At 41.7% G+C, this 16,272-nt stretch overlaps 5 protein-coding genes and 1 non-coding gene across 7 annotated transcripts; 4 read left to right on the top strand and 2 right to left on the bottom strand.

Moving 5' to 3' along the window:
* Positions 1 to 36: 36 nt before the first annotated feature.
* On the bottom strand, positions 37 to 4,726 carry LOC117790146 (ubiquitin thioesterase trabid). 2 transcript variants are annotated; one of them, XM_034629444.1, is made up of 9 exons: positions 4,579 to 4,726; positions 3,730 to 3,961; positions 3,004 to 3,670; positions 2,719 to 2,944; positions 1,770 to 2,496; positions 1,460 to 1,704; positions 1,185 to 1,396; positions 981 to 1,129; positions 37 to 905 (listed from the first exon to the last, which is right to left on the bottom strand). In XM_034629444.1, exons 2-9 carry the CDS (start codon positions 3,855 to 3,857, stop codon positions 827 to 829), a joined length of 2,433 nt encoding a protein of 810 aa, XP_034485335.1. In that variant the 5' UTR covers positions 3,858 to 3,961; positions 4,579 to 4,726; the 3' UTR covers positions 37 to 826. The 2 variants fall into 2 exon arrangements, with proteins under 2 accessions (XP_034485335.1, XP_034485334.1); XM_034629443.1 differs by lacking the exon at positions 4,579 to 4,726 and adding an exon at positions 4,303 to 4,466 and having other exon boundaries at positions 763 to 905.
* Positions 4,727 to 4,835: 109 nt separating this feature from the next.
* LOC117790147 (protein dalmatian) lies at positions 4,836 to 7,699 on the top strand. Its single transcript, XM_034629446.1, has 3 exons — positions 4,836 to 5,258; positions 5,317 to 7,034; positions 7,291 to 7,699. Exons 1-3 carry the CDS (start codon positions 4,931 to 4,933, stop codon positions 7,552 to 7,554), a joined length of 2,310 nt encoding a protein of 769 aa, XP_034485337.1. The 5' UTR covers positions 4,836 to 4,930; the 3' UTR covers positions 7,555 to 7,699.
* On the top strand, positions 7,064 to 7,222 carry LOC117793093. The gene has a single exon (XR_004618232.1).
* Positions 7,700 to 7,856: 157 nt separating the features above from the next.
* On the top strand, positions 7,857 to 10,723 carry LOC117791127 (protein VAC14 homolog). Its single transcript, XM_034630791.1, has 9 exons — positions 7,857 to 8,045; positions 8,132 to 8,282; positions 8,378 to 8,608; positions 8,675 to 9,140; positions 9,201 to 9,527; positions 9,587 to 9,695; positions 9,754 to 10,050; positions 10,104 to 10,346; positions 10,404 to 10,723. The coding sequence occupies exons 1-9, from the start codon at positions 7,948 to 7,950 to the stop codon at positions 10,543 to 10,545; spliced, it is 2,064 nt and encodes a 687-aa protein (XP_034486682.1). The 5' UTR covers positions 7,857 to 7,947; the 3' UTR covers positions 10,546 to 10,723.
* LOC117791128 (pre-mRNA-splicing factor RBM22) lies at positions 10,364 to 12,196 on the bottom strand. The gene is made up of 2 exons (XM_034630792.1): positions 10,797 to 12,196; positions 10,364 to 10,527 (listed from the first exon to the last, which is right to left on the bottom strand). The coding sequence occupies exon 1, from the start codon at positions 12,110 to 12,112 to the stop codon at positions 10,832 to 10,834; it is 1,281 nt and encodes a 426-aa protein (XP_034486683.1). The 5' UTR covers positions 12,113 to 12,196; the 3' UTR covers positions 10,364 to 10,527; positions 10,797 to 10,831.
* A 583-nt stretch (positions 12,197 to 12,779) lies between these two features.
* Positions 12,780 to 14,803, top strand: LOC117791588 (ATP-dependent RNA helicase abstrakt). The gene has a single exon (XM_034631375.1). It carries the CDS (start codon positions 12,832 to 12,834, stop codon positions 14,689 to 14,691), a length of 1,860 nt encoding a protein of 619 aa, XP_034487266.1. The 5' UTR covers positions 12,780 to 12,831; the 3' UTR covers positions 14,692 to 14,803.
* Positions 14,804 to 16,272: the final 1,469 nt, after the last annotated feature.

Raw genomic sequence — 16,272 nt, 5'->3', positions numbered from 1 at the left:
TGCAACACAATGGCGGTTATTCTGAATCAAAACTGGTTTTGTTTCTTATATGTTTTATTTTGTTTTTAATGCGTTTTGCGTGTACATTTGCACAATAAGCTTTCTTAGACATTAGAATAATAATAATAATAACATTACTAACAAAACTATTACAATTAGAATAAAATTCATAATTATTCACCCACATGGTGTTTTTCACAAGTTAAAATTTAATAGTACATCGAGATTTTTTGCATAGTTTAAAAGTACATACATACTTAGATAATTATAAGGATCATATACATATATTTATATATATATTTAATGTTTTACTCTGTTTTCAATTTTAATTCGCGCTTCGGCCAAGCATTGACTTAAAAAGATTGTTTTTGAAAATTTAATTTACTACTGTATAATATTGAATTATGATTTCTTATTGTTGACAATGACTCGTTGACCCACGGCGAATAAATTTGACTAAAATCCACTTAAGTTTTTTGTGGAAACATATGTATGAAATATATGTGTATGTATATCAATTTATGTATTTTAGTACTTTGCTGCTTAACCTTTAGTTTGCCTGCAACTACAACTTAATAATTGCTATATATGTGTACATACATATACATGTATTTTATGTTTCTCTATAGATTCCATTAGCTAACTGAATGTGCATAGGAGCTGCTATCGCATTTAAATCAACCGTTTTCAACTGTTGCCTGCTACCAAATTAAATATAAAATTTGAATAATATATAGGCTTCATAACCAAATTCAATCCATTAACCAAGCGAAATTGCGTTAAGAAGACCTTTGACCTGTTAATTTTGTCGAGCAGGCGTTGTGTGCTACTCCTCATCCGAGTCACCATCACTCGAATAATGGGTAATATGTGGTCGACGTACAAATGGCGCTGTTATCACTTGTCTATAACGTGGGTCCAAAAAATCGATCAGTCAATACAGACAGACAATAAATAAGAGTTAATTGAATTTGACTCACGCAATGCGTCTATAATGGTTTAGCCACTCCTCCAGCATTTGTGCTACGAGAAGTGGGCGCTTAGACAGCTTTTGCTGGGCCACCAGCAGACCTCCATCGGTGACACAGACATCCAACCACTGCCTCATCATGGTCTCCTCGTTACCCACCTACAAATGGGACAGTCAAAACAAAATTCAAAGGCAAATCATATTATTTATTTACCTCGGACTGCGAAAGGAAGTGTATGGGCAAAAGTTTCAACTCGCAGTCCATCAGTGGTAGATAGGTTACGTCCTCGGCATCATCCCGTCGGCCATCAATGCGCGAGAATGGTTCCATGGGTACTAAAGCGCTGAAGTGACCCCTTGTATAGCCCAGCGCAATGGGTGATTTGGTGCAAAAGTTTTGTTCCCAGAATAAAGGTAGATAGACGCCTAAGAAGGAATCAAAGTATATTTTGACATTATTTTAAGCTGGAAAGCTTTTTCTTCACTCACCTTCAAATCGGGCATAGCCAATGTCCTCGCCCCGAAAGCTCTTTACGTATTTGACGCCATAGACGATGATTGGACGTCGTAGTATGTGGGCCAAAGCAAAAATGTGCAACTGCTCTAAGGAGGAACCCGGTTGACTTGCTAAAGATAACAGTGTGCTCCAGTCCTCCTCCCACTGTGAATCCTCCAGTGTAAAGTGTAACATAGACGCTTGCAGCATTTCATATTCCTTCCAACGTGTAAAGAAACTAAAAAAAAAATAAGTAGCAATGAGAAATAAATATTTGATGAGCATTATGTATTATCCACTTACACATGTCCGCACTGATGCAAAGTATCGGCCAGAGCACGCCTTAGGATGTTGTCACGATCAAACACTCCCCAAGTGGCTTGCATAGCTGAATCCAGCAGGCAATCGCCAGCACTGCGATTCCACAGCACAAGAAGACGAGAGCTTAGACGTGCCGTAATCTCCAGCGACCAGTTAAGGGCCGGCGGTGGCATTTCCAGCTGTTTCTGTGCATCACGATCCAACAGCTCATCGTACAATTGCTCCTGGATGGGTATCGGCAGCTCCTCTATTTCCGAGGGCAGCGCAAAAGTTGCATGTTTCTGCACATAGTGACAGGGTAGGCCGGATTTCCGTATGCGCAGTGTATTAGAAAAATGACGACGTATATCCGCTGCCAAATCGGGAGCCACATATGAGGGAACGCGCTTAATGCCCGGACCAGAGCCAGAGATCTGTGCCAATAGCATTGGTAGCATCTCTTCGCGATGAAAACGTATTGCCAAGTGGATGAGCGTGTGGCCCACATCGAAGGCCGAGTTACGATTTAGTGCTGCAATTTCATTGCTGGTCAACGAACGCGCCGGATTACCCCCACATGACAAATAAGCCTCCACGGCACTGTAGTTATTCTCCACCACGCCCAGGCAGGCGTTCAACCATTGCCAGTCGACTTGCCGCCTGATCTGACGCTGACGACGCTCCTGACGTTCCTGCAGCGTATCACAGTTGTTAATGGTTTCCGAGGAACCTGCAATAACAACATTGCATTAAAAAGAGAAAAGGCATAATTTCGGCACGCCGAAGATTTGATATTCTTGCAGAGCTTTGTATTTAATTTTTGACCGATCGATCCTATGGCTGCTAAATGATGCAGTAGAACAATTTGATTACACAATTCGTGATTAAATTTTAATATTCTCGGCAAGGATATAATAAAGATTAGTGCTCAAGTGAGCATAGTTAGGCATACCTAGTTGATAAATATGCTTCTTGTTGAACGAGTTGTTCACACTGACAGTGTCCGCGTTCTGCTGCTGCTGTTGCTGCTCCTCCTGCAGGTTCAACTGTTTGGTGCTGCCCGATATGCTGCTGGCGCAGGCATGCAAATCTCCCTGCGATCCTGATCCGCAAATCTCTCGAGTCTTGCCACACATAGAGCACTTCAGGCTTTTCGGCCAGTTTTCGTACGTGCAAGACTGTTGAGTATTCTCCACATCAATAACATTCACACAAATTATTTTAACAAAGGACTTACGTTGCAGGCCCATTTGGCCACAAAGCAGTGCTTCTGCTGCAGCGCTCCGGACGATGAAGTGTTCTGCTGCTGTTGGTGTTGATTAGTCAGCTGTTGCTGCTGCTGCTGGCTGTGAGATGTGTTTGCTAGATTATTGAGATGTGTGGAATTACTGCAGATTTGCTGATCAATGCTCGGACTGAGGTTGCGTCGATTCGAGTTGGAAGCAGCTGCGCCAATAAGCTGCCGATTACTGCTCTCAGTTGAATCAGCTTGGCAACCGCCACGAGCATTAAGCTCAGTGTCGGAGCCACTGATTCGCAATGCCTGCAGCGCCTCGCCAGCTCGATCCACGCAGTCGTTGGAATCCTTATCGGCAGTTATCGCTGACATGCCAGCATACTCCATGGCTGCGCCACCACGTTTGGTGCAGCACTGAACGCAACGCAGGCTGCGCGGCCAATTCAGATAGGTGCAGACCTTACAGGCCCATTTCTCGCTGTCAGCTACATTGCTCTGTCTTGGCTGTTGCTGTTGCGGTTGCTGTTGTGGCTGTTGCTGTGCTTGTTGCGGTTGCGGTTGCTGGGCAAAGCACGTTGATGTTGGCTCGACGGGCAGACCAGCTGCCGCCTCCTCTGCAATGTAGTTGTCGTGTATTGTTGGTGGCGTGTTCTGCGCTGGACTCAGACTACAAAAAATATAAACTAATGAACATGAAATATGACTGGAATAGCTTAAATGACTTACCGAAAGATATCCTCGTTCAGCAACGGCTTGGACGCCTGGCACATTGTGCATTTTAGTGAGGATGGATAGTTCTCATAGGTGCAAATTTCACATTTCCATTTCTGCGCCTTGTCGCTGGTATCGCACATCTTTTGCGCGACAACGAAGTAGCTGTAGCTCTTTATGGACTTCTTTCTTCTGTCTCTCACTTTCCTTGCTCCCTTTCCACAAAACTTTCAACTTGGACGGCCAACTAAATTGAAAACATATTTAGATACATTACATATGTTTGTATATACAATTGTGTGTGTAGATGCTTATGCACAAATAAGTATACATATATCCCCATGCAAGACAATTTAATTGAGCTTAAGCATGGCCTTGACCTCTAACAAGATTATGCAGATATATACGAGTACATTAACAATTCGTTCGATGGTTTGATTTTCTACTGTCGTCAAAGGCAGCCTTCAATTGTTTGCAACGAGTGTGGGCGGGTGAAGAGTGTAAATGTGGGTATAGTTGATTTGGCTGGGATTTTCGATGTAAATAGTTTCGCGCTACTTTTTCTTTTTTTTTTTTCCTTCGTGGTACCTGGCGCAAATACAACACAAGGCCAGTTCGCGGGGACGACTCGATTTATATATATAACAAACACAATAAGTGAGCGAAAATTAATGTCAGCCACGAGAGGCGCTCACACCGTGTGAATATTGGCTCAAAATGGCAGCAATACGAGCCAAATTGTAGTTGTAGTGTAAGGCAGCAGAAAGAAAAACAATTACAATTACAAAACAAAGACGAGAAAACTTTCACTCGTTGATGGGGCCTTTTTTTTGAGGGGGCACAAAACAAATATAGTTCACTTGCCCGTGCTGGACTGTGGCTCAGCACAGTCTATGTATTTGCAAGCACAAGCACGGCACAATTTGGAAATTTGGAATTTTATTTAAACGTCGTAGCGTAGCTGTTATGTTACATATTAATTAAACGTCGAATTTTTTTTTTATTTATCGTCACATCACCTATCAGCTGCTCTTTGCAAAACCTACCAATAGTTATCGATAAAAATCCGATATAAATTCAATTGCAGCACTGCAAAGTCCGACCACCACATTAAAAAAAATGGCGGGAAGCAGATTACTTCTGCTTGCGTGTGTGTTTGTTTATTCATTTTCTTCAATCAAAATTTTGTATAAATCATAATGCACATTAAACCAAAATGGTTAAAGAAATCCAAAGAAGACTAAGAATGTTGCCTCGCACCAGTAAAATTAAAAGTTCAGGGAATACAAACACATTTCGAATTCGAAAGTGCGTTGTTAAAATTAAACGCGTCAAACTACAGTTGAATAACACTGCGTCAAAGAAAACTGCTACTCCGTATAGCGCTCGAAGATGTAGAGTGCTTATAAACGATATTAATAAAACACCCTTAAATTCGCAATCATCAAGAGCTATTCCGAACACAGTCACAAACCACATTTGCGATGAAAGCGCATTTGAGCCAGATCGCAATTCTACCATGTACCTTTCCACGAAGCCTACAGGTAAGAAATTGTTTAACAAATTACCGCTAGCATTTTTCAAAAAACTAAATTTTTGTAGCTGCCTCCACAACACCCTGCAAAGTTCGTGTGAGGCGAATAGGAACTGTGCAGCCTGCGATGAAACAAAGTGCGGGGAAAACCGATGTGCAGATTCCAGTCGATAAGCAAAATGCAACGTCAAAACCAGAGCATCGTTTTTTTCACAGGGATCAGCCACCGACAAGAACCCGGTCTTCGGTTACACGCAACGTCTATGACTTTCTGTCAGAGTCACAGATCGACGACAACGCTTTGAACCAGCGCAAGGATCCAGCGGCTGACATAATCAAACAGATGATCGAGGAAGGCAGGGCCTGTGCGATCACACGGAAGATGGGAAAGAACTGTAAAAGACGTATACGGAAGAAGGTGCGGCCTGTTGGTAGAAGAAAACAACTTTCTCTCAAGAATAAAACTGAGACGGATCAAGCTGAGCTGCCGCCTTACATCGATCGGCCACTTTCGCCGATATACGATCCCGAAATAGATTCCGATGATGATAATAATGGTAATCATGCAGAGGAGGCTGTAGTCATTGAAGTGCCAGTTCAGGTACATGGAACACCAGCACCACAACAGAATATGTCACCAAATCCACACCGGACTCTGTTGGAGGGTAACTACAGTCCTCTAGCACGCTCGTTGCTGCAAAATCAGACAAAAGCACAGAATCCTCAGTATTCCATAGAAAGACGACGAGAGCTTCTGAACGTGGCAAGAAAATACTACAGTACTCCGTTGAATCGTAAAAGTACCACAGCAACGGATAATTCAACGACAGCTTTGTCTACAACGCATCAGTCTAACAACAGATCACCAGTTGTTCTTAGTCCAAGTGGAGGCTCTTCACCTTGGCGTGTGCCCGACGAGGTGTCCATGCCTAATACCTTTGTGTTTGGTTTCAACACATCACAATTGCCTTCTTATTCCAGTGACCATATGCGGCGTAGCCATGTCTACGTGCCTGATGATCCACCTCCAGTGACAGAGCCAGTCCAAAACTATAACGAGTCTATTTCTCCAGCAACGGATGATCAAAGTATTGCCAATGACTCGAATGGCGAGAATGTACCGCCGCCCACGGAAGGATTTGGCTCACCAGCTAATCATTGTTTCGAAAAGACGGTTACGTCAATCCCAGTAAGCGGACAGGAAAATGAGAATGAAGAGAACTTTGTGCAATTACCGAATCCTCGACGTACGCTTCAACAGCGCACTCCTTTGAAAGATATTAATATATTGGATGTAGTCATACTGCCTTCGTGGAAGAACAAATTACAACTTCCCAAGACGCCCAGAAAAGAAAATTCGGCTAGAAACCATGTTCATTTTGAGGATTCCCTTGAAAATATAGTTCATCAAAGTCCGCAACCTCAAGTGAGCTCACACATTGGCAGAAAACAGCAATCACCTCGAAATCTCTTCGGGTTCGAAGAGTTCCTTACCGAAGACGAGCAGGAAAATAGAAGAAGTGTCTCTGTAAACCAAGATATTACGTTGTACGAGAAGCTGCAGCGGCTGAAAGGATTGCGTCCAACAGAAAGGGAGTTGCCACATGTATCCAAGGCAGCTATGCGCTATGACTTCGATGATCTAAATGCACGAACACCCAAACAGCGCAACATCAAGGAGATGCTGTGTTCCACAATGGTTGCAACGCCGCCTCCAGCGCTGAATGTCAATGAATCAACAGACTTATTTAAGGACATGGACCCAGAAGTAACATTTGATGAAAAGGTAAGCCCAAAATCGATGTCCTTAAAAAGTATGCTCTCGACAAGCGACAACGTATTCCAGTTGCATGCGTCGTCGTTACTCATCGAGCAAGAATAAAAAAAATTGAAAATGTTATTACTTTCAATTGAACCATCAGGGCCGTTAAGATTCAAGTTCATCTTTATACGGTAGTAAGCAGTTCACACAAATAATATAAGCAAAATGTATTTGTTTAAATATATATATATGTACATATATCAACATTATCTATCTTCAGAAACCAAGACGCACATACGTTCGTGAACGACCTAAGAGAAAGCGCAAACGTGTCCATGTATTGTTTGTCGAAAGTGATTCATCAGGGAGCGAGGATAACGAGCAGGACTCCAATGACAAGAGTGCCGATTCCCCAGGGAAAGCGGTGCCAGTAAAGAAACGTATACGCAGAGATGTGGAGCATGAGACTAAAATTAAGCAGTTCATCACCAGTTTCAACCATGAATGTGAAGAGGTGGATAAATATTCACTAATCGTCGAATAACAACGATATATGGACATATCGCGTCATTTTTTTTTTTATACACATTAACTTGAAGTTAACTTTATAATCTGAGTTATGAATTTTTTAAGATAACGTATTTATATTTAACTATATGATTAAATACATGGTAAATGTTAACACATAATATTGTACTTTATTTATTAATTTCATAATACAATTTTTATATATTGATTAATTAAGGTGAATTTAAGAAAAAGAATCTGATAATGGGCACAGGGTATCTAATAGTCGATAACCTGCGCATTACAATCATGAATTATTTGCAAAAGTGGCATCACTGTCGAATCAGCTGTGCCGACTGCAATATTGGCAACACTGCACCACAAGCAAACAATCTTTAAATATTTCTATCTTTGCTTTTAAAATATCAAAATGGAGCCGCCCTATGCGCCTTTAAGTGAGTCCTGTGCCAAGGCGCTGGGCGACAAGGTGTACGACAAAAGGAAAGTCGCCTCACAGGAGATTGAAAAGTATGTACATACATATATAAAATAAACAATACGCCCACCTGAGGCTCCTTCTCAATAAACTAAATTTGTTTATTCCTTGCACGCAGAATGGTTATCGAGTTTAACAATAAAAACAATGCTGGGCAAATAAGGAAACTAATTGAGGTGTTGTCCAATGATTATGCCACATCACGCGATGCAAATCGCCGTAAAGGTGCTCTCATCGGCCTGGCTGCTACGGGTTTGGGGCTGGGCAAGGTATTAAAGTATTAGTCATTGCTTCACATGAGTCTATACACGTATACACACACACTTGCTCATATCGAATTGCTGTCTTCTTATCTTTTGCCTAGGATTCCGATAAATATGTCAATGAGCTGGTGACGCCCATTATGAATCTCCTCTCCGATCCGGACTTACGTGTGCGCTACTTTGCCTGTGAATCTCTTTATAATGTTGTTAAGGTGGCACGATCGGCTATCATACCATTCTTTCCGGAAATGTTTGCTGCTCTCTCCCGACTTGTCACCGATTCCGATCAGATGGTGAAAGACGGCAGCGAATTGTTGGATCGCCTGCTAAAGGTATGCGAATCTAAAAATGATAAGTAGCTGGCATCTTTAAATGACCATGTTTCTTTCACGGTGCAGGACATTGTTACGGAATCTTATGAGACCTTCAACCTGGAGGCATTTATACCTCTGCTCCGGGAGCGTATGTACGTGAAGAACGCGTTTACGCGTCAATATGTCATCTCATGGATATCCATTTTGAATGCTGTGCCTGATATCAACATGGTCAACTATCTGACCGAAATTCTAGATGGTCTGTTTGTTATGCTCGAGGATAATACGCCCGAGATCCAGCGCATGTGTGAGAATACAATTAGCCAGTTTTTAAAGTCCATACGGAACGATTCCTCCTCGGTACGGATGGAGGACACCATCAACACGCTTATCACGCATGCACAGTCGCTCAACGAGCTTATCAAATCCATTGCTATTTCCTGGATACGGGAATTCGTGCAAATATTTGGTCCAAATGTTTTGCCGTACGCCAGCGGAATATTCACAGCTATTTTGCCCTGCCTGGAGTACAATGTAGAGTCCAAGCGCAGTAAGTGGAATCACACGTTATCGGATTGCTCATAGTTTAATGTTTCTATCCCTTAATAAGGCATTAAGGAATGCGCTGTCTCCGTGAATAACTCAATGATGCAGCTTGTCTCATCAAAGGAACTTAAGACGCAAAATGTGGCCAAAATAGATTTGCGTTCAATCATGGAGGTGCTTTCCCAGTATCTCACACACAACTCGATGCACACGAAGATCGCTGTGCTCAAATGGATTCATCATCTCTTTACCAACTTCCCCAATGAAATGTCAGTGCATGCCAGCAATTTAAATAATAATCTACTGTTAACACTCGCTGATAACTCTGATGAGGTCGTCCTACAAAGTCTTTGCGTGCTGGCTGAAATAATCAACTCACAGGATACAAAAGGTAATAAGATTGGCTTACTGGATGATAAGCAGCTTACTTACAATCTGATTGAATTGCAGATCTCGATGACTTTAACAAGACGCATTATCGTAAGTTTCTGCTGAGCTTACTGACTCTATTTAGCGAAGAAAAACTGATATTGGAAAACAGAGCTAGCCTCATTATAAGGTAGCATCAAATTAGCACTGAAAATGACAAATATATTTAATTTTATATCACTTCGCAGGCAACTTTGTGTATTGCTTAATGCCGAGTACATTTATCGCACATTTGCTGAGATCATAGCCGAAGAAATCTTAAGCTTGAAGTTTGCCTCGACAGTCGTACGTTTGCTAAACATTATTCTGCTTACCTCAACGGAACTGTTTGAATTGCGCACCAGCTTACGGGATATTTCTAATGAAAAGTCGGCCGATTTATTTCAGTGCCTTTATAAGAGTTGGGTTCACTGTCCAGTATCCACGCTATCCTTGTGTTTACTAGCCCAAAGCTATCAACATGTCTCCGAGCTGGTCATTCTATTGTAAGTGAAGCCTGCCAATTTAATTAAAAATAAGCTGACAATTTACTTTGTAGCGCTGATGTTGAAATAACTCTGGAACTACTTGGCGAATTGGATAAGTTGGTTCAGCTTATAGAATCACCCATATTTGCTGCCTTGCGCTTAACGTTAGTGTCAAAGTCGAACAATTGTGCTGATGCTCAGTATTTGGCCCACGCTCTCTTTGGAATTCTTATGCTTCTGCCACAAACGGAAGCCTTTGATACACTTAGAAATCGCCTGCAATGTGTGCCCAACTATTGGGGACAACAGTCCATGTAAGTCCATGCTAAACTTTTGACGATGATGATGTTAATAACATATTTTTTATTTAGTGATGAACGCAACTCTCTGGAATACAAGAGCGGCATTGATTTTGTAGCACTTCGCACACATTTTATCCAGCGACAAAAAGCCCAACGGGAGCAGCGAATAATTCAGCGTAAACGTAGTGTGATTCTGCCGGACAGTAATTAATGAATATATTGAAATAATCTGCATTGTATTTAAGCATATATGTTACATCTGTGATTAAGCTGCTTACTAGGCATAAAGTGTAATTATTAATACAAATATAAATATGTATGTGTCTCCGAAATTTGTACTAATTCAATTATATGTATGTTGTGTAAAAATGACATTTGACGATTATTAATTAATTACTCCGAATTGAGGTTTAGTTTTTATTATGGATTTTTTGTTTCTCATTTTATAAAAATAGTAATTACCACTTGACGGTATTGAATTGTTGGTTCCATCAATATTATTTTTTCAGAGCACCCATGCGACTAGCATCCTGGCTGGGATATGGCATTTGCCCGGGCGGCGGTGGAATGGAATCGAGATTCACACCGGAGGTACCTGAGGCCGCTGAACCTGATGCAGCTGTACTTGTGCTGGCCACTCCGAGACCGCTGTAGGGCGCCGCATAGGTTGGCTGTGCGTACATTTGATAGGCCGATGCAGGCACCAGATTGGAGGGCAGCTGATGAAGTTTCATTCCTGCAGGCATAACATTGATTTGCTCTTGGCGCAGATTAAAGTAATCATTTGGCTTGGCACTCGGCGGTGGAATACCAGCGACGTCGAATCGTCTGTCCGTTTTGGCTGCAGTTCCCTGTTTGGCTTGCGAATGTGCCCACTTGATGCTTACCTTGCGACCGTGAATCACAAGCTTGTTAAAGGTTCGCTCGGCGGCCAGCTCAGCAGCACTCCGTTTTGTATACTGCACAAAGGAGCATTGCTGACGCGGCACCAGAGCTATGGAACGAATCTCGCCGTATTGGTAGAACTGATCACGTATTTCCGGCTCAGTGATCTCTTCGGGAAGATTACCCACATACAGTGTCGTTATATTTCGATCCTCAGGCGGGTCCAGTGTGGGCAACGAGGCAGCACGTTTCATTATTTTCTCGGCGACCGGATCGTTGCGGCCATAGTAACGATCCTTAATATTCTGCTCACAGAGCGGATCATCGGGCTCGTTGGGCTTGTCGTGCCGATACGGACACTCTTCGCCACGTTTACACTCGCCCTTTACCCAGAACGAGCAGATGTGCGGCCTGTTCCGCTTATAGTACGGTGCAGTGCGGGCCAACTTGGACAGCATTTCATTTGCCGCCAAGGAGCGACCCACTGCTCCAGCCGCCTCAGTTCCGTCTCCGTCCTGAAGCTGAGCGTCAATGTTCTGAATGTAGTACTCCTTGTTGACATCACTTTGTGGCATATTGTCAGCCACTTTCAATGCTGCGTCGCGCACTTGGATGGGCAGACCAAACTCCAGATCCAACAGGCAAGTCTGACACACGTTCTTCAAGCGTGCACAGGTCTGACAGACTTCAGTCTTTTTGAAACGCATCCGCGCTCCCGGACACCAACGAAATATGGTAAATGGCCGAGTGCAAATCTTACATTCTTTGCCAAAACGTTCTTTTATCATGCGCACATACGGATTGTCGCCCAAGCAGGTTTGGCAGAGAATAGGGAACTCGGCATCCTCCCAGTTTTGACGATTATACGTATTTGTCGTCTTGGACATAGACATGATGCCGCCAATGTTACTTATATACCTGCGGCTCAACTATTTATTTACTTTAACTAATTGTTAACAAATTTCTACAAAGTAAATGTTGAGTTGTCTGTGAACTAGAGATGAGCAAAACTTCCTTCACTGTTACTTGTCACACGTATTTCACACCGGTAACAGAATATCATGAGAACCAGTGACAAAATCTCTATATGTAATCATTTTCCTGTTTCTACTGTAGAAACCGTTTTTAATTCGAAATCATAAATCTAATATTAAAGTACATAAGCGAAGTGTAATTCAGACGTTATTGACAGTCGTATCAAATATCCATATAGTTTTTATTTGTCGCTGATATTTTTGGAGAAAGTCACAGTCCTCCGACACCATCTCTACTCGGAACTTGCATTTATCGCAGGTATATTAATGTTGAATCGATAATTCGATACTTAGCTATGGCCGCGAAATTATGACCACAGTGGCAGCTCTCGATTGGCGAAATTCAAACAATTATTGTGCAAAAATTAAAAAAAAAACGAGCTAATAACAATATAAAATTTGTAAAAACGTACAAAAAATGCAGAATACCTTTTTTCGAAAATGTTACAAATATTTTGAAGTAAAAAAAATCAAGCCAGATCGTAAATTTTTACTGGATGGGCAACTCTCGATTAGCAGCAACGTTTTGCACACAAAAACAGTTTGTTTAGTTTTTTAAAAACAAGTAATAAAACAAAATGGGGCCACCTATTAAACGCTATAGGCGTTCCTCGAAATCATCCGATGATGAGGAGCAAGATGACAGCTATGTACCCTACGTACCGGTCAAGGAACGCAAGAAACAGCATATGGTGAAACTGGGCCGCATCGTTCAATTGGCAACAGAGACAACACAACCAAAGTCGTCCAGTGAGAATGAGAATGACGACGACACACAAGGAGCCCAGGATGCAGAGACTTGGGGCCGCAAATATAACATTAGTTTACTGGATCAACACACAGAACTCAAGAAAATTGCTGAAGCCAAAAAGCTGAGCGCCGTGGAGAAACAGCTGCGAGAGGAAGAGAAAATCATGGAGAGCATCGCCCAACAAAAGGCGCTGATGGGTGTCGCGGAGTTGGCTAAAGGCATACAGTATGAAGAGCCCATTAAGACCTCATGGCGACCGCCTCGTTACATTGAAGCAATGTCCGAGGAGAAACGCCAAGCTATACGAAAGCAACTACGAATTTTGGTTGAGGGCGAGAATCCTAGTCCGCCAATATGTAGCTTTCGTGAGATGAAGTTCCACAAAGCCATACTCAACGGTCTGGCCGCCAAGGGTATAAAGAAGCCAACACCAATCCAAATACAGGGTCTACCAACAGTGCTGGCTGGCCGTGATCTCATTGGCATTGCGTTTACTGGCTCTGGAAAGACATTGGTCTTCGTGCTGCCCGTCGTCATGTTTGCGCTGGAACAAGAGTATAAGCTGCCATTTGAGCGCAACGAGGGTCCATATGGCCTCATCATATGTCCATCTCGTGAGTTGGCCAAACAAACGCACGAGATCATCCAGCACTACAGTAAGCACCTGCAGATGTGCGGCATGCCAGAGATACGTTCCTGCCTTGCAATGGGAGGACTGCCTGTCAGCGAAGCCCTAGATGTCATATCGCGAGGCGTGCACATTGTTGTGGCAACCCCGGGAAGACTTATGGATATGTTGGATAAGAAAATATTAACGCTAGACATGTGCAGATATCTGTGTATGGACGAGGCAGATCGGATGATAGATATGGGCTTTGAGGAGGATGTGCGAACAATATTCTCCTTCTTCAAGGGACAGCGTCAAACGTTGCTCTTCTCAGCCACTATGCCCAAGAAGATTCAGAACTTTGCACGCTCAGCGTTGGTCAAGCCAGTGACCATTAATGTGGGTCGAGCCGGTGCTGCCTCAATGAATGTTACACAGCAAGTGGAGTATGTGAAACAGGAGGCTAAAGTGGTTTATCTGCTAGACGTTTTACAGAAAACTGCACCGCCTGTGCTGATATTTGCGGAAAAGAAGCAGGATGTGGACTGTATACACGAGTACCTGCTGCTCAAGGGTGTCGAGGCGGTGGCGATACACGGCGGCAAGGATCAAGAGGAGCGATCGCGTGCCGTTGACGCGTATCGCAAAGGCGAAAAGGATGTATTGGTTGCGACGGACGTTGCCTCCAAGGGTCTCGACTTTCCAAATGTGCAGCATGTCATCAACTATGACATGCCCGATGACATTGAAAACTATGTGCATCGTATTGGTCGTACGGGTCGTTCGAATACTAAAGGATTAGCCACCACCCTGATAAACAAAATCACAGAACAGTCTGTACTGTTGGATCTGAAGCACTTGCTCCTCGAGGCCAAGCAGGAGGTGCCCGAGTTTCTGGACGAATTGGCGCCCGAGGCGGAGCACCAACACTTGGATCTGGGAGATTCGCATGGCTGCAGCTACTGTGGTGGCCTGGGCCATCGGATCACCGAATGTCCCAAGCTCGAGGCAGTGCAAAGCAAGCAGGCCTCGAACATTGGACGTCGTGACTATCTATCTAACACAGCCGCCGATTACTAAACTTAGAAGACTTTACTAATATTTTGACGATTTCACTTGAATAAAACCGGGATTTCAATGGAAGCAAATGCATACTGTAAATGTGTACCTTTTAACCTCATTTCTGAGAACACCGAAATTTGTTTTTATTTTGTTTACAGCTTTGTTTTTGAAGGTACTTTTGTTTTCCCTCTCCGCTTATCGGTCGAGTCGTCTTCTTATCAATCATCTTTGTATGTATGTACGATGCCATCGATCGAGAGAGAGTCTGAGCCACAAAACAGAGAGCTCGACTCGACATTGAGCGGCCTTTTATAAAGGTGACGACAATCGACGAGTTTCGTTCAGTGTCTCAAGCTGCGTAGTCTTGATCATAGCTTATAGCGAGCTCATTCAGTCAATCGCAAAACCTGGAAGCGGTCAGTTCATTTTAAGCCAAACGTAAGTGTTACTTCTTTGCACAATGCTGTGTGTGAGATTGTTAGTTTATCTCTACAGTTTTATAGTATAAATTGCGTTTGCTTTTTACAATTGAAACAAATTTCTTGGAAAGCAATTAAGAAAGCAAAAACAATATAATCATTCCGTCAATTGTGCCGTGTAAAATCGAAGAAGTGTTCAACTGCTAATGAGTTAGACTATCAGTAATCACTAATACTATAATATTATACTATATTTATGTACATACATATGTTTTGATTGATTATGTGTCTTCTTAATTAAATTAAGTGCTCGAGCTTGTCAGTTGTGTAGAGCTTAGCTTATCTTGGGTTACAACCTTCAGGATTATATTCGTATATTCATAGAGATGTATTTGTTGGCAATTACTCGTATATAGAAAGTACTTACAGTGGCTCGCAGCTTATTTGACCCATCGTCATATATTATCTTAAAAGGAAGAGCATGTCCACAAAATTTAAGTACAACAATTTTATTTATGTATAACCTTAAAGAGAAAATATTCAAATACATAAGCAATATAGTTTCAAAATAATCAACAATTTTGTGCTACAGCTTATTCGACTCACTGTGTTTTTTCAAGATTTTCTTTAGTTAGTATATTCGCAACTAGAATTTGCATTTTAGATTTGTACATACATTATTTAGTATTTCTAGGCTACAAAAAGTATGGTCACTTGAACTGATAAGAACAAATTATAATACAAAATTTTTTTAATACTGTACACTCAGTTAATTTATTAAATATAATTATATTTTATTATTGATCAACATTTTAGGAACATATTGTTTTGGGCATTCCTATATTTATGATAGACAAAAGTATTTCGCAATTATATTTATTAGTGTCTTTTTTTCAAGATGTTTAATCAGCGTAGTTCGTCTAGTGTTTATTTGAATATTTATTATTATATAAAGTAAAAATTATTCCTAAATTGTTATATATTATTAAAGTTATATTTATGTGATGAAATAAATAACGTTTTAAATAATCTCTGTGATAAACATTTTAACTATACTTCAATTTTGTGGTTCCTCTATTTAAAGTTTAACAATATCGTTTAGCAATTATATTTATATTAGTACATTTATTAATAGATATTCAAACAACGTAGTTTCTCTTGTACTTATATCTATATTAAC

This window comes from Drosophila innubila, assembly GCF_004354385.1.
Source record: "Drosophila innubila isolate TH190305 chromosome 3R unlocalized genomic scaffold, UK_Dinn_1.0 2_E_3R, whole genome shotgun sequence".
NCBI lineage: Eukaryota > Metazoa > Arthropoda > Insecta > Diptera > Drosophilidae > Drosophila > Drosophila innubila.
This window is presented reverse-complemented; position numbering and strand designations above follow the sequence as displayed.

Bases quoted from the DNA above. Each gene is read 5' to 3' on its own strand.
- LOC117790146 (XM_034629444.1), bottom strand. From the start codon at position 3,857: ATGTGCGATACCAGCGACAAGGCGCAGAAATGGAAATGTGAAATTTGC. The intron at 3,671-3,729 runs GTAAGTCATTTA...TATTTTTTGTAG, and splicing joins CTGAACGAGGATATCTTTCG to TCTGAGTCCAGCGCAGAACA. The intron at 1,397-1,459 runs GTGAGTGAAGAA...ATTCCTTCTTAG, and splicing joins TGGCTATGCCCGATTTGAAG to GCGTCTATCTACCTTTATTC.
- LOC117790147 (XM_034629446.1), top strand. From the start codon at position 4,931: ATGGTTAAAGAAATCCAAAGAAGACTAAGAATGTTGCCTCGCACCAGT. The intron at 5,259-5,316 runs GTAAGAAATTGT...AAATTTTTGTAG, and splicing joins CCTTTCCACGAAGCCTACAG to CTGCCTCCACAACACCCTGC. The intron at 7,035-7,290 runs GTAAGCCCAAAA...ATCTATCTTCAG, and splicing joins AAGTAACATTTGATGAAAAG to AAACCAAGACGCACATACGT.
- LOC117791127 (XM_034630791.1), top strand. From the start codon at position 7,948: ATGGAGCCGCCCTATGCGCCTTTAAGTGAGTCCTGTGCCAAGGCGCTG. The intron at 8,046-8,131 runs GTATGTACATAC...CCTTGCACGCAG, and splicing joins GCCTCACAGGAGATTGAAAA to AATGGTTATCGAGTTTAACA. The intron at 9,528-9,586 runs GTAATAAGATTG...ATTGAATTGCAG, and splicing joins CAACTCACAGGATACAAAAG to ATCTCGATGACTTTAACAAG.
- LOC117791128 (XM_034630792.1), bottom strand. From the start codon at position 12,112: ATGTCTATGTCCAAGACGACAAATACGTATAATCGTCAAAACTGGGAG.
- LOC117791588 (XM_034631375.1), top strand. From the start codon at position 12,832: ATGGGGCCACCTATTAAACGCTATAGGCGTTCCTCGAAATCATCCGAT.